We start from the raw sequence: 14,807 nt of genomic DNA, 5'->3' as shown, positions 1-14,807 counted from the left end.
GTTTTCTTTTTTGAGATTTTTACTTCTCCGTCCCATGGTAGAGCCCTGAATGTCTACCTCTTCATTTTCTTCGTTTCCAAAATGATTGTGACCATGAACCCTAGAGACATACAAGTGCAAATCATTTAACATTCCCCTTTTTTAAGCAACTTCAATCGGCTGTAACGCGAAAACAGCGACATAGGATCATAATTGACTGGACCAAATCAATTCGTACTGACGGAAACTGCAATCCACTTCGATGTGAAACTTGTGCAAATCATATACCCAAATGCTCACCAGCTCCCTAACTGTAGCATTCTAGTAAAAATTTTTTTAAACTTTACTATAGCCGATTAGACAAAGTCAATTAATTACCTTTGTTTTGGAATAAAAAGACTTCAAAACCTCTTTTGTCATTTGCAAATAAAATTCATCAAAATTTAAATCGAATATATTAGACGTTAGGTTACGTTGAATCTTATTTTCAACAATTGATTCACGTTATACGGAAGTCTTTAATTTGTTTTGAATCGTAAACGACTTAAAAGTGAAAGTTAATTATTAATCAAAATGTTATGCATGAACAAATAATTTAATTGTTACTTGTATAGTTTTTTATTCATGATTGTACGTCAACATAAATCTTTAATAATCAGTCTCATATTTTCGGTCTATACGCTTAAATTATGCTCTATGGTTTAAATATGTTGTATAGAGTGGTCATTTTTCGCAGCCTGTGAGCCCTTGTTGTATTTGCAAACTAAAGTTAGTCAATGTTTTCATAATACTGCGGATATTCAATATCAACATATTAAATTAATTGTTTGTAAAGCATGACCTACTAGAACTAGAGCAAATGACCAGTATTGATTTACTAGGCATGCCTCATTTGCACGCTCTACTATAAGAAAATTAATTTTAGATTCACATAGATGTTATTTCTTAGTCGATTTGTGCAGGAATCGGACATGAATATTGTGCGGTCTAATTCTAATCTAAATTCTGTCTAATTTTAGTATAACTCATTAATTATTCACCAAAATAAAATTATAGCACGAAAGAGTAACAGCGATTTTGTTAGACATGGCGCTTCTAAGACCTAGCTAAGAGAAGCCTACTTAAATACAATTATACCTACAGCCATTGTTTTAGCTTAAAGATAAATCAAAATTGTGCATTTGTATAATATAATTTCCATAACAGAAATATATACATTATTATTATATATTAACTAGAACATATTATAAAGTAAAGAAATTCTATATCCCATATTCGCATGAGCCGCAAATTTAAATCATTATTGTGCAGTTATTAAGCCTCACAACTGTAAAGAGCAGTTATAATTGGTCTTCTTAGACCCTTCCAATTTAGGGAAATAAAATTATGATAGTATAAAGTAACAGATAGTAAACTTGATGATAGCCCATCACCCTTTTAACCACAAACCTAACCAATAAATGTGGATTGGTTAGAACATTCAAATTTTCATATCAATAGATTTTTAAACAAGGACGAGCCCGTAAACCTCAAAATTCGCTGTAAAACAGCAAGTTATAAATGTAAAATGTAGAATATTCGTCTGTCTTATTTCATGAAATCTTGAAGGCTTCCGAATGAACATGACAAAATTGTGTATTCAATATTAATGTATTCTTTCAGTTGAGCTGATACTAGGGTTGTCAAATGTCATTTGTCACACATACTGGGTTAATTCTTTATTTGATTTTGAAGTCATATTTCCGGATGGTGTAATAAATCACTTGTTATTAAAATACACTAAGTATATAGTTACTGTAAAAGTTCTGCCCCTTATGCAAATACATTATTAGCAAATTTGTCGTATGAAAATTAAGACATGCACACGCTTTAAAACTATATAGCGCCTTGTAACAACATTAATTCTAGCTAATATGTGAAACAGAAATTCTTCTTTTGAACAATTCAACCTACATAATAAAAATAAAATAGGAAACTATAACAAATTTAAAATGTTTGGTTCCTATGGCAGTGATGTTTAATGCTGGAAGCGTTACCTCGCTAATTTGCGATAGTTATTAAAAGTAGCTATACTCTAAATAAGTCACTTTTTTCAGTTATACGAGGCAACCCTATTAAAGATCCCAAGGGAAAGCGAAGCTGAATAAATATATGAATATCTGACCTTTTCTTTAGCCTGCGGCTTCATTTGTTCGCACATTAACGGATCATCCTTATTATCCTCCTATACTCAGACAGAGCTTTCTGCTTAGAGCTTAAGGCAGACCTATAACCGAGTTCGTGAAAATGTAGACAGCTTAATATTGGTAACATACAGTTTAAAATTTAAAAAAAATGTCATATTAGTATTTACTACCGTGTATCAAAAAATACGTAATTTTTACTTCTTGCAAGTTTTGAAGCACCCAAGTTTTTTTTATAATTTTTTTTTTTTAAATTTTGTATTCCGTTTGTGGCTATGTTATCGGTGTATTTGTTTGTTATTATATGTATTTTGTGTTAGCTGTAGGAGTACAATATAAATAAATAAATAAAATATATTTTTTTAAAGGTTTTTAATCTTAACATTCTTATTCAGATTCATATTACTATTAAATTTTTAAAATGGTTCTTCTTAACGTAGAGGTTAGATCTTAACAAATAACTCAGCTGGTTAATTTTATTATCGGAATATGCGAAGTGAGAAAGCGACATTTTGACATACGCATATCGTTACTTTCAAAGACTAACATTAAACTTATTACACTAGACTGATCCATAATTTCGTATTTCTAACATAAATGAAATTGAAACAGTTCTGAATAGAACACAATAATACTATAGAAGTTTTATCGATTTTTAAGACCTTCAGAGGCGGCTTGTCTGGCCTTCATCCCTTCGACCTAGTTATCTAAACGTCTCAGCTGATAAATAAATGCCTTCTGAGGCCTTTTGTCTTTATGATATCTATGACTTATATTTTATCTATGCCAAATTAAAGAACACACATAGCTGGTGGGAAAAAACGTTGTACTTAATACTTTTATTTCTATTAAGAGCTTTTTTTCTGCTAATTAAATTTAATTGTTTTATAACACTTTTTAAATAATATAATTTCCTTTCAATTCTCATAGTAGTGTTTGAGCGTGCTGTAGCTTGTCCATTCAAACTCATATAAAAGTTATATTTTCTGTGTGAAATCATTCAATAATTCTTCTTACAATTAAATTTATATTTCATAATTACGAAAAGGTTGAGGTCTTAGTTGCCATATCGAAAAAAATCAACGATCCTGCTTCAGAATTTTAAAGAAACGCTTGCGGCAATTACTACCAATTATTATTGGTACTCATTGTGAGAGGTATCAGATGATCGCGAGGCGTGATCTATGGAGCCTCCGGAGAAAGTGTCCCTACCATAACTGTATTTATGCCTTCATGGTGGCTATGATTCATGCTTTTTGGAGATTTTTAAGTATACTTATCGTAAACAAATCCGTTGTTATGTTTAATGATTCTTTTTTCATAGCGATAGAAGCTTTTAAACCTTGACTTTCTCTTTAAGTTACATAGTTATAACGTTTTAAAAAATACAAGCTTTTTACAATCATCCTTTAAGACTATTTTAATAAATACTATTGTATATTGTGTTATTACACGAATATTACAAATATCTTTGATGCCTAAACATACTCTTAAGTTTTTATAGGCAATCTGCAACAAATTAAATGTTGCACGTGTTAAACATCCTTACTTGGAATTTTTAGTTAAGTAGGAGCTTTTATGAATAAAAATTAAAATACAATACAAATATTAATAATCTAGAGAATAAATTTCAATAAAATAACGAATAATTCCTATTTTACTAACAGCCGTTTTAATTTCAAGGCTACAGAGTATAGATCGCACGAGAAGAACTCACAAGAATCTGTATCACTCTATTTGTACAATGGAGCATATGCTCCACGCGACATAATATACTTTTAAAGAACAATAAAAAAACACAATTTACATTTGTTATTTGTGTTTGCTGAAATGAATATGAAAACGAAACCGACGGCCAACATATGACTTCACTATGAGTAATGTTGGTAAACAGCTTTCATCTCACAAATTAACTCACACAAGTTTTCATATCCACTTTTCCCGCAGCAGTTATGCATTACATTTACGAACATGTGATGACGAAATCATGAAAGTATAGCGTAAGCGAAAATAGAGCTTAATATTCAACTATTTCATACATACAGGTAATGCTTGAATTTTGCCTGTTTTTTATTGAATAAAACAAAAAAGCCGATTGTATTTCTAAGTAATTACATAGTGTTACTATGGCTCAGTCAATCAGACGCGTTCATTATATACTCAATGTAATTAAGTAAAATACAATAATGCTTTTATAGATTTTAACTTTCATAAATATCAGCAATACTTCGTAAGAATTTGTTCGTTTTATGAATTTGAAAATTTTATAGACAGTCTATTAGTTATAGTAGATACTTGCATAAGTTATATTTTAAAGCCTTAATAATCTTATTACATCTGAAGTTCCCAACAAATAACCGGCGCACTTAACACTGCATCCGTTAGAAGTAAGAATAAAGAAAGTATAAGAGTCTGTACCTACTTAGGCTACTCACTTTCCAGTATAGAAATAATCGTTAGGAAAGTCCAATAATTATTAAGATAATTGTAACAAGTAAGATTTCTATGTCAAAGACACTTTCTTTAAGCTCTTACTTTCAAGCAACAAAATGTCCATAAACTAAAAATTTTAATCACACGTTTCATAATGGATAGAACCGAAGGATTTTTGCCTTAATATAAATTTAGAATCTTGTGTGATACGTTATTACGTAGACAAAATAGACAATTATCTGTAACACTCACACTATATTATAAGAATCAAAAATGAAAGGTCGTTATATTTTATACCGCAATTCCAATATAAATAATAAAAACTAGTCTGTTATGACTGTTCAAATGAAAATATTTATTACAGAATTTCTTTGTACGCTGTAAACTTTATCTTGTGTATAGTATTGCTACGTTACGTCAATCATCATATCTCCCCCCAAATTGTGCTTTCCAAAAGCGAAATTCCGTTGTTTTACTATTTGAAACAGTTCCCCTAATTCCTCCATATATCTCATTATCAAATCCATAATGTGACCATCTAGAGAATTATATCAAATTAATGCAACAATTTTCCACATACGTTCAAGTTTTCTATCAAACAGAAAATATACAAACAAAAAATATTCTGACGAACTAATAGTGATTTACTATCTATTTATTTAGGAGTTTCTATGTTTTTCTTACATGCGTAGATATGCACTACTTTACTTATATGTCTATATGCATTAGTCGTATTTTAAACATACTACGCAGCATTATTAGGTTTCAAAATGCAATCGATGAACGTCTCAGCATCTTCCCGTGGACCCGGAATTATATTACGCGCACAAAATAACATTGGGGTGAATTTGGTAACCTGAGGGGTGTCTCTAGGGTGCCGTATCTTACTGTAGCAGTCCTAAAATTTGTAGAAAACTCCTAATATATATTTATGTACAAAATTGATAATTGCTAAAACGTCTCCATTAAGTTATAAAATAAAAATATATAATGATCGTAAGCACGGTTCTTTCTTAATTTACTTTTACTATTATTGTAATAAAGTTAACTAAACTACAAAACAGTCATATCCAAGGAATAGCAACAATAACTGGGTCATAACGTGCCGATAATTACCTATACATAGTTTTAATAACTTACCTAATGCCTTAGCGATTTTACGTCACAAATATGCATATAGATTATATTACATTCAGTCTATAGTCTATACACAACACTTAAACCGCTTAAATAATAGATAATGAAAGAATGTGATTATTTGAAAATGGAATAAGCGTGGTATCGATTAAGCGGCGCGCGGCCGCGCGGTCTATGACGGAATGAAAGCCGGGTGCGCGCGTTTTCCATCATTTCCCGCCTTCGGGGGTTGGAAATATGTTGCGCTGAACACGTAGCGCCTGTTACATCAAAGATATACGCTGGGAGTGGCGCTAGTTTACAGACTTTTTGTTTTTCTTAAAATCGTAGCATTTTCTGTCGTTCGTTTTATTCAGAAATGTCTACTAAATTTAAAAAGGCAATCGCGATACGTACCTTGTGTTTTAGAATATTAAATTGTAAACCATCATCAACCATATGTATACATAAAAATTTATATTTCTAAAAAAATCTCGGACGGCTGGGCCAAGCAGATTATTTTTTATTTATTCCGTAAAGGTTTTTATGGAGTTTTTATATGAAAAAAAAAACATTTATGTAGTACATATGTTTCATTCCGGAAAAGCGAACTGTCTCTATGGGCTAGCATAGCATATTGTTGGTATGTACTTCTAAAAAGGTATGAAAAAATCATATTAAGGCTAAAAGTTAAAACGACTCCCTGACATAATGTCTTGAATAACTAAAAAAAATAATCTAAGTACATGCTTAATATACATACATAAATGAGAGGAAAACGCTATAATTAAAACAATTTACCATGTACGGAGATAAAAAATCTATCTCACGCCCCTATCACTTCATTTAAGTATCTCATATATTTTCCCCTTAATTACCTTTACAAACGTCTGCTTTAGATCTCGTAGGCATTAACACCTACCCCTTAAAAGAACGCAAGTACTTTAAGGTACTTTGTGTAAATTAAAAGGGCCCTCACCGCGGTCTAGGGTTGTCTTTCGTCAACACTCGACCGAGGAAAGGGTGAATACGGACTAGTGTTACATTTTGTTTTTCCTCATTAAGGTTTTGCCGGCTGTAATTAAAAAAAACAAAACAGGCATCCGCTGTCATTAAAAATATATAATGTATATTACTTTAGATTTTGACGTTAACATTATTCCTACCCAAAAATTATCTGATAATATCTTATATCTTTAAACGAGCAATTCTTGTATATATATATATATATAATTGGAATCTCGGAATCGGCTCCAACGAGTTTCATGAAATTTAGTATACAGAGGGTTTCGGGGGCGATAAATCGATTTAGCTAGGAATCATTTCTAGAAAATGTCATTTTATATGTGTTTTATCAACTTAAACATAGAATTGCTCGTTTAAAGATGTCAGTCAAATAAAAACTTAAATATGAATATAATTATCTTTATTCGATAATTATATTCATATTTCATAATTTTATTAGTATGTAATTCGTACTTAAATAAAATTTCCAAAAAACACGATTTATAAAAAAAATACCGAGCTAATCTCGGTCATCCAGGTCCTATTAGTTAAAGACATATAGAAAGCGTCACTGATATTTAAGTCAGATTTTTAGATTGAGTCCTTGTTGAACTGATAAGATGTACTGTACTGTATGTACTGATCTTTAAGTAAACGTTAAATTGTCAAGAACGATTCTAAGTACGTTCGTTAGCAATTTAACGTTTTTTTGAACTAAATTGCTGTTATGTGCTGCTGAACGTGTTAATGAACATTAAAGTTAATAAAGTAATTTATGTTTATGTACTCGCTAAAATCGAAGTTAAAGCTTTACGGCATGCCATAACCCACCTCAACAAGTAAGGGTGTGAGTTGCGTGTTACTAGACTTTACTACTCGACTGTTTCAAGGTTGTGACGAAAGATTATGAATTTGTTTATTAAACACGTTCATATGTAGACAAGTACTGTACTTTTGAACTAATTGATTCATAACTCCATTTATGATTATTGTAACTATTTAGATATCAAATTATTCAATAGCAAATATATTTATTTGAAATCAGATTGAGGGCGCTATAAAGTCTAATAACGTAATAATCTAGCTCTTATTAAGCTTTAAATAAAGCCTGTGAAGTACCCAGGAGACTTCTGTGCTTCTGGAAGCAGCTAGGCTGGCTAAATTAGCCAGGGCTTTAAGTAAAACTCCACTCACTTCTCTTCTCACTCCACTTCCACTAACCTAACCTAAGCTTTAAATAAAACATAATTATGAATATATAACATTTATCTATAAAAACGCCATCTAGTAACATGTTAAGAAAATATATAAAGTTAACCTCATCTATGATTGAATTTGCCGAACCCCTTTTCCATACATTCAAATTCTGAAAAAACAGGAAAGTTTTTCCATTGCATAAACATAGACGAAGTGACAGAGTGGATCATTATAGGCCGATGGCAATGTGGTTAACATAAGCTAAGGTTATGGAGTCAGCGCTTTGCATCAACTTTCTGACCCCGAACATCGGTTTATGGCAAGTCACATGACGCCTGACGGTAAAAATATTTTTGAAGTGAAACTTCTTTAGAATCGTTGTGATTTCAAACCGGATGCAACGGAAAAGCGACAGTAAAAAGAGACAGAAACATTAATTCATATGATTTAACGTGGGAGAAAATGAGATAGATAAACTTCTTTCGAATCGTCGTGATTTCAAACCGGATGCAGCGGTAAAGAGAGACAGAAACATCAATTCATCATATGATTTAACGTGGGAGAAAATGAGATAGGAGGCATTATACAGCCTCTATTTACTGCCGCTTTTTTTTTGATCGAATTTCAAACTTTCGTTGTTTTAGTTTTTGTCAAATTAAAGATTTATATTAAACTTATAAATTAAAATGTATAATTAAAATATACTGTTTTTAAAGAACACACACATTTAGCTAGTGGAAAATGATTAATTTATATTTGTTTTTGAAGGTTTCACTTCTACCATGTGTGAATTGCACAAATGTTTTTTGTATGCGCGGACGATCTTAAATTGTCACTGCCGATAAAAAGCGAACGAGATGATCTAGGTTCGTTTAAATGTAGAATTATTTTTTTAACATAAAAAGAATTTGTAAATAAGCTTATAGGAATTTAGGGATATTTTGCGTATGGCCAATGGATTCTTAAATATAAAAGCATTAATGACATTGTAAAAACCTGTTTGGAGTGTAACTACACGATTTGGGCCCCACGAGAAAACAGATACATAGTATTAATAATATAATTGTAGATCAAATTAATTACAAAATATGAGGCTATATGGATTTTTTACATGGTGTGGGTTTGATACACTTCTTTTAAGATTTCTAAATAGGTTTACAACCACGTACAATATTAATTTTCTGCTCCTTCTGCATCATACCTTTGCCACTAGTCTATCAAGTAGGTAAGATCAAGGATTTATAGCGATGCAATATGGCTTTGAAGGCAAATTTAAGTACATACCTCGACATACATTATAGATATTAGCATAGTAGAGTATTTAATAAATGTTAGTCTTTGTTTTAGCATTTTTTTCTCCGATAGCCTATTTTGGCCCAAAATCCATTTCTATAATTAAGATACATTTTAAATATTTTTTTACTTGCTTAAATCCTGGCTTAAGAAGGGAGGTGTCGTATTAAGACATAATGATAAAACTTGTTATAATCTCGTATAAATTCGCGAATACGATCCATACTAAACTTCAGAGAAGTTAGTTAAATTAGGTAGATTTAATTAAAAATGTTTGTCTCTTTCGTCAAATGCATATTGCATTTCATTTACTGTAAAAATGCAGATATTAATATATATATTTGACGCTAAGATGCCATAAATATACGTGCCTATGTCTAACAAATATTGTGTGTTAGATGGGCTATTCTATAAATTACTTTCCGCAACGAATTATATGAATATGAACTTATGTCAGTTGAAACAAAAAATTATGAACTGTACAATGCTGAATGCTATCGAAATTAAGTATTATTTTTTTAAAGTGGCAACTTTAATACCTACTAAAGTATAATATAGTTTGCCACCGTAGATAGAGTATAGTACCATAGTCCGTGATCCGTCTACGTTTGCCACAGTTTGAACGCAAGTTGTATTTGACATCATTTTATTTTTAATGATGTTAACACTGGATGTTTTGTCTTTGTAAATTTGACAATATTGAACGTTTAAAGTTTAAACGCAACGGTTTTCATGTTGATATTTTTTGACTTTAGTAGAAAAAGTTTACAGTATTTAAGTTTCTGTTAGTCTTGTTTAGAGCCTTTGTTATATACTACTATTAAGGATGATAGACGTTACTAAAGAACTTGAGGAGCTTGAAACAAGAATTTCAAACCACAAAGCCTATGGAAAACCGTAAGAAATTCATAATCATTCATTAAACTTATAATGTCCATTATCCATAACAATCCAGAACGAAGACGTTAAGTTTTAATTTAACGTTTAATTATTCTTTTAGCTACAAATGGTCTCCGAGAGATTTTGAACTAGGGTCAGCACTCGGTCAAGGTAAATTTGGCCATGTACATGCAGCACGAGAAAAAAAAACTGGCTTAATTGTTGCAATAAAAACATTATTCAAATCTCAGATTATCCACTCAAGATGTGAACAACAAGTTTTAAGAGAAATTGAGATTCAATCCCATTTAAAGTAAGTTTGTTTCATATTTTTAAGATTTTTACAGCCTCAAGTTAAGAATTGTTAAGACAATCAAATGTAGAATAAATTCTGTGTGAAATTAAATTTAGTATCTCATACAGTTCATGCGGCATTTTAAATTTTCAGACACCCAAATATTCTGCGATTATTGACTTGGTTTCATGACGAAAGGAGGATTTATCTAGTGGTTGAATATGCTTCTGGAGGAGAACTATACAGACACCTTACAAACGCTCCAAATGGCCGTTTCCCACAGCATAAAGCAGCTCGATATATATATCAGGTATACAGTTCAATCAAAAACGTATCAGTATTTTATTATAAAATTCAGTATGATTTAAAGATTATTTCTAAATTTAACCATGAAAGCCTAAATAGTTTCATTGTGTATAAAGAAACTGAACATTCTAACGACCACTTTAATAGCCATTCTATTCCAATTCTAGTCTGAAATTATTAAAAAATGGACTACTTCTTTAAACTTTATATATATAATTTGAATTTTTATAAATGGATCCTAAAAACTTATTTTAGGTTGCTGATGCAGTGGATTATTGTCACAGACACCATGTCATTCACAGGGATATTAAACCAGAAAACATTTTAGTGTCTTACAGAGGAGACCTTAAATTAGCAGACTTCGGTTGGTCTGTCCATGCTCCATCTGAGAAGTAATTTTTTTGTTTATTTTTTTTATGAAATGTGTGTATATAGAAGTTTTAGTTTTACTTTAGGTGCTGATAACTTGATTAGAACATTGAAGAGACTGTCATGTCTGACCTGATTATTGGTACAGCTCATGCACAAAATTTTTAAGAACCAACTTAACACCCAAGAAATCAGACCTCAATCAATTTGAAAATGTCTATTCAATTTTATTCAGAATAAAATATTGTTTTGTTTAATCATGTACTGTAAAAAATGTTATTATAACATTGAGTTCTTTTAAGCACATATACTTACTATACTATATAATATATTACAGGAGAAAAACAATGTGTGGAACTCTTGATTATTTACCTCCTGAAATGATTAAACGGCAAGTGTATAATGTTTCTGTTGACCATTGGTGTATTGGAGTGCTGTTGTATGAATTCCTTGTTGGGAAACCACCATTTGAGAGTGATGGACAGGATCAGACATATGCCAAGATTTTGGCTGTAGATATGAAATTCCCAGCTCATGTACCTGATGGTGCAAGGGATCTTATCTGTAAGGTAATTATATTTATGAAGTTTTAAAAAAATCAAGCATTGTCACTTTCATAAATCTATTTTAATTACATTTCACTTAAAAAATCCTGTTAAGTTAAAGACCTTCTAGTCAAAAATAAACTTATTTAACAAATGTATCATGGTGAATTAGTAGTATTTGTGTTCATTGTTTTTTAACATAACATGGCAAGTAGTGTGTAGTTAACAACTTAAGATTGAGGCAGAATACATCTCTTAATCCATTTACATAAAATTACTAAATTTTAGCTAGTTTATCCATATCTAGATTAGAAATACATTCTGCAACCATCACTTTTCAAACCTTATTCAAAAAACAATAATTAAAACATGAAGGCTTTCATATATGTAACAAGAATATAAATGCCTTTTTTTATATTTATAAAACTAGCACAATGAGCCAATCCTAATATGACCATAACATTATTTCAGCTTTTACGACAGTCAGGTAATGAGCGGCTATCACTAGAGGGAGTGAAGAGCCATTATTGGGTAAAACAATTTGTAAAGGTTAAAAATAATTGATAAGTTTTATTGAGTTATTGTATTTATTATTATTGTATGTATTAAATAAATTGACCTTATGTTACAATTTTCCTGAATTTTATGGCATACATAACAATCCCATACATAACCTAACTAGGTTAACATCATAATGATTAAAAAAGGAAGAAATATCCAACAATTATAAATATGAAAAACTTAGTTTATTTTTGTTTTCCAATAATAACAATTATCTTTATTCAACAATATACAAAAATATAATAACAACAAAAATATATTAACACTATAGGCTATAACCATATTTATTTATCCATTTTAAACCCTCATTTGTGTTACCAGCTGGCTTGTATTCTAAACCAATCCAATCAGTGTAGCCATTACTCTCCAAAGTCTTTAAAATGTACTCATAATTGATCTCTCCTGGTGTATCTGGTTCATTGCGACTTGGCACTTGTGCTATCTATAAAAATATTTTCAAGTATGTTACTTAAATATAGTATGTATCCAGTTTATAATCTCAACTTTTTAGTATAATGGAGTCTGCTCCATTACTGATCATTTTTACCTGCACATGTCCAACATATGGCATGAGATTCTTTATATTATATGACAAATCACCACAAATGTGTTGCAAATGGAATATATCTAACTGCAATTTCAAATGCTCACTTCCAATCCTTTTTATGATATCAACAGCTGTAAAAAAATTTAACAAATAAACAAAAACAACAAGCCCTAAGTTGAATTGGTTTGGAAATACTTCAGTGATCAGCTGGTTCTATGTAGCTCAGTTGTAGAACCACGAGGTGATATGGTTGGTATTTTGAATTAGATTAAACAACTCCTCTGAACACTCCATGGTAGAAGAAGCAAAGGGACCCCACATCTCTACATAACGCCAAGGGATCATGCCACAGGTGAAGTGACTAGTCGTTGACAATTTGATATGCACTCAATATGATAAATCGGAAACAGCTGGTACTGGGAGCTCCCTCCAAAGGTTGAAAACAATACTCCATGTGGGGCGAAATTTGCGTTTTTATATAGTTGCTAGCAGTAGGCTGGAGTTAAGTACCATCTCGCCTTGCTGAGCACACCAAGCTTTTTGGAGGCTAATTTAGTCATAGTCGGAAGACCGAATGACCTCGAAACTGAACATCATTTAATATGTCAACACCCAGTACTCTGATGCTAGCTGAGGCTTTAAGGAGAGTGCCTTCAGAGAGAGGAGTAGTGACAAAGTGAGATTTTTAAATGAAATAAGCGCAAACTTGTGTCTTGTATGTTTCTTAGGCTTAAATTAGACTAGATATATTTTTTTATTTATATATTATATTTTTATTTATATATTATATTTTTATTTATATATTATATTTTTATTTATAATCAGTCTGAGATTCACATAGAAAAGTTTTGACTTCAGACACAAGGTTACCTAAAGAAATAAAAAATGGAAAATAGTTTAATAGGTATATTAAAGTTCTGAAGTACTTTTTGGCATAAAGCATAGTACACAACAATACTTATTTGATATATGTTTATGTTATAAATACCTCGTTTAAAGTCACTAAGGAAATAATTTGGTACAGAGTGCTGATTGATTGGCTCAATCACCCCTAACTTATTGCATTCCCTCAGTTCTTCTGCAGCATACCTTAAATTGTTCTCATATACTACCCAATTAGCCTCAGTTACAGTATTTAACTTTCCAGCCATTATGTGTATTTTTGAAGCACCAAGTGCAGTAGCATAGTTAATTGTCTCTTTTAGGTTTTCTTTAAATTGCTTTTCTTTTCCTGGAATAGCTGTTACACCCAATTCACCTTTGCTTACATCTCCTGTAACAATGTTAGTAACTGTATGCACTTATATTACAATTGAAAAATAATTTAGGCTGCTTACATGGTTAATTTGAGCTTTGGAATTTTTATTTTTGAAATTATATTATAAAAAGAAAGATGATTGAAATCTAGCTACTGTCTTAGCTAAAATGCGACAAATCATTTTCGTTACTAGTTCATTTTTTGCTTGGATTGGATAAAACAACATAAGCTTCCCTGGTTACATTTCTTTCAAGAAATTATCAGTGAAATAACCACATCAAAGAGACTAATAGTCAAGGATGTAAGATAAATAAATCATCAATTAGTTTTGTAATTAAATATTGTTTCTATATAAAACTACTAAGTTATAAAACTCTTCATATTTTTATAAATGTACTAAACATGTATAAACAAACCTGTCTTAATGTTGATGAGAACTTGTTCGATGTTTGCATTTTCTTGAGCTCTTTTTACCTCTTCTATTGTAAATCCCCATGGAAAACCAGTTTCAACAGCCCTAAAACCAGCTTCCTTTGCAAGACCATATCTTTCTATTATAGTAGCACCCTCCGTAAACATAAAAGATAGATTGGCACAGAACTTCATTTTAATAATTTGGTAATTAAAAGCTTAATTTTATTACCGTCCATTTATATATATGCGATTGATAATGTTATCAGTTGTTATCTAACCATAACAGCTACTGTGATTTACTAAACAAACATAAGGTTATGATTGTGTACAAACCGCACTCCGCAGCTGATAGCGAACTGTCACAGTTCGAAAATGACATTTCTATAGAGTGGAAAATATCTAAATTTTTACTAAATAAAAATAAGAC

General features: G+C 30.8%; 3 protein-coding genes across 7 annotated transcripts in view; 1 reads left to right on the top strand and 2 right to left on the bottom strand.

The window, feature by feature from the left end:
* Positions 1–5,876, bottom strand: part of LOC110995367 — a 49,532-nt gene extending 43,656 nt beyond the window's left edge. For 2 of the 5 annotated variants that reach the window (XR_006750610.1, XM_045630987.1), the window contains exon 1: positions 5,736–5,856. The gene's annotated coding sequence lies outside the window, so the exon portion shown is untranslated. Of the gene's footprint in view, positions 1–5,735 lie in introns of all 5 variants that reach the window. The other 3 variants (XM_045630986.1, XM_045630989.1, XM_045630988.1) reach the window with 3 other exon arrangements.
* A 4,039-nt stretch (positions 5,877–9,915) lies between these two features.
* Positions 9,916–12,233, top strand: LOC110995375 (aurora kinase B). Its single transcript, XM_022262515.2, has 6 exons — positions 9,916–10,103; positions 10,207–10,398; positions 10,534–10,690; positions 10,942–11,078; positions 11,393–11,624; positions 12,072–12,233. Exons 1-6 carry the CDS (start codon positions 10,033–10,035, stop codon positions 12,162–12,164), a joined length of 882 nt encoding a protein of 293 aa, XP_022118207.1. The 5' UTR covers positions 9,916–10,032; the 3' UTR covers positions 12,165–12,233.
* On the bottom strand, positions 11,757–14,742 carry LOC110995376 (putative hydroxypyruvate isomerase). The gene is made up of 4 exons (XM_022262516.2): positions 14,383–14,742; positions 13,697–13,981; positions 12,709–12,839; positions 11,757–12,603 (listed from the first exon to the last, which is right to left on the bottom strand). The coding sequence occupies exons 1-4, from the start codon at positions 14,570–14,572 to the stop codon at positions 12,427–12,429; spliced, it is 783 nt and encodes a 260-aa protein (XP_022118208.2). The 5' UTR covers positions 14,573–14,742; the 3' UTR covers positions 11,757–12,426.
* Positions 14,743–14,807: the final 65 nt, after the last annotated feature.

This window comes from Pieris rapae, chromosome 14 (genome assembly GCF_905147795.1).
Source record: "Pieris rapae chromosome 14, ilPieRapa1.1, whole genome shotgun sequence".
In the NCBI taxonomy this organism is placed as follows: Eukaryota; Metazoa; Arthropoda; class Insecta; order Lepidoptera; family Pieridae; genus Pieris; species Pieris rapae.
Note: the sequence above shows the minus strand (reverse complement) of the source record. Positions and strands in the feature narration are given on the sequence as shown.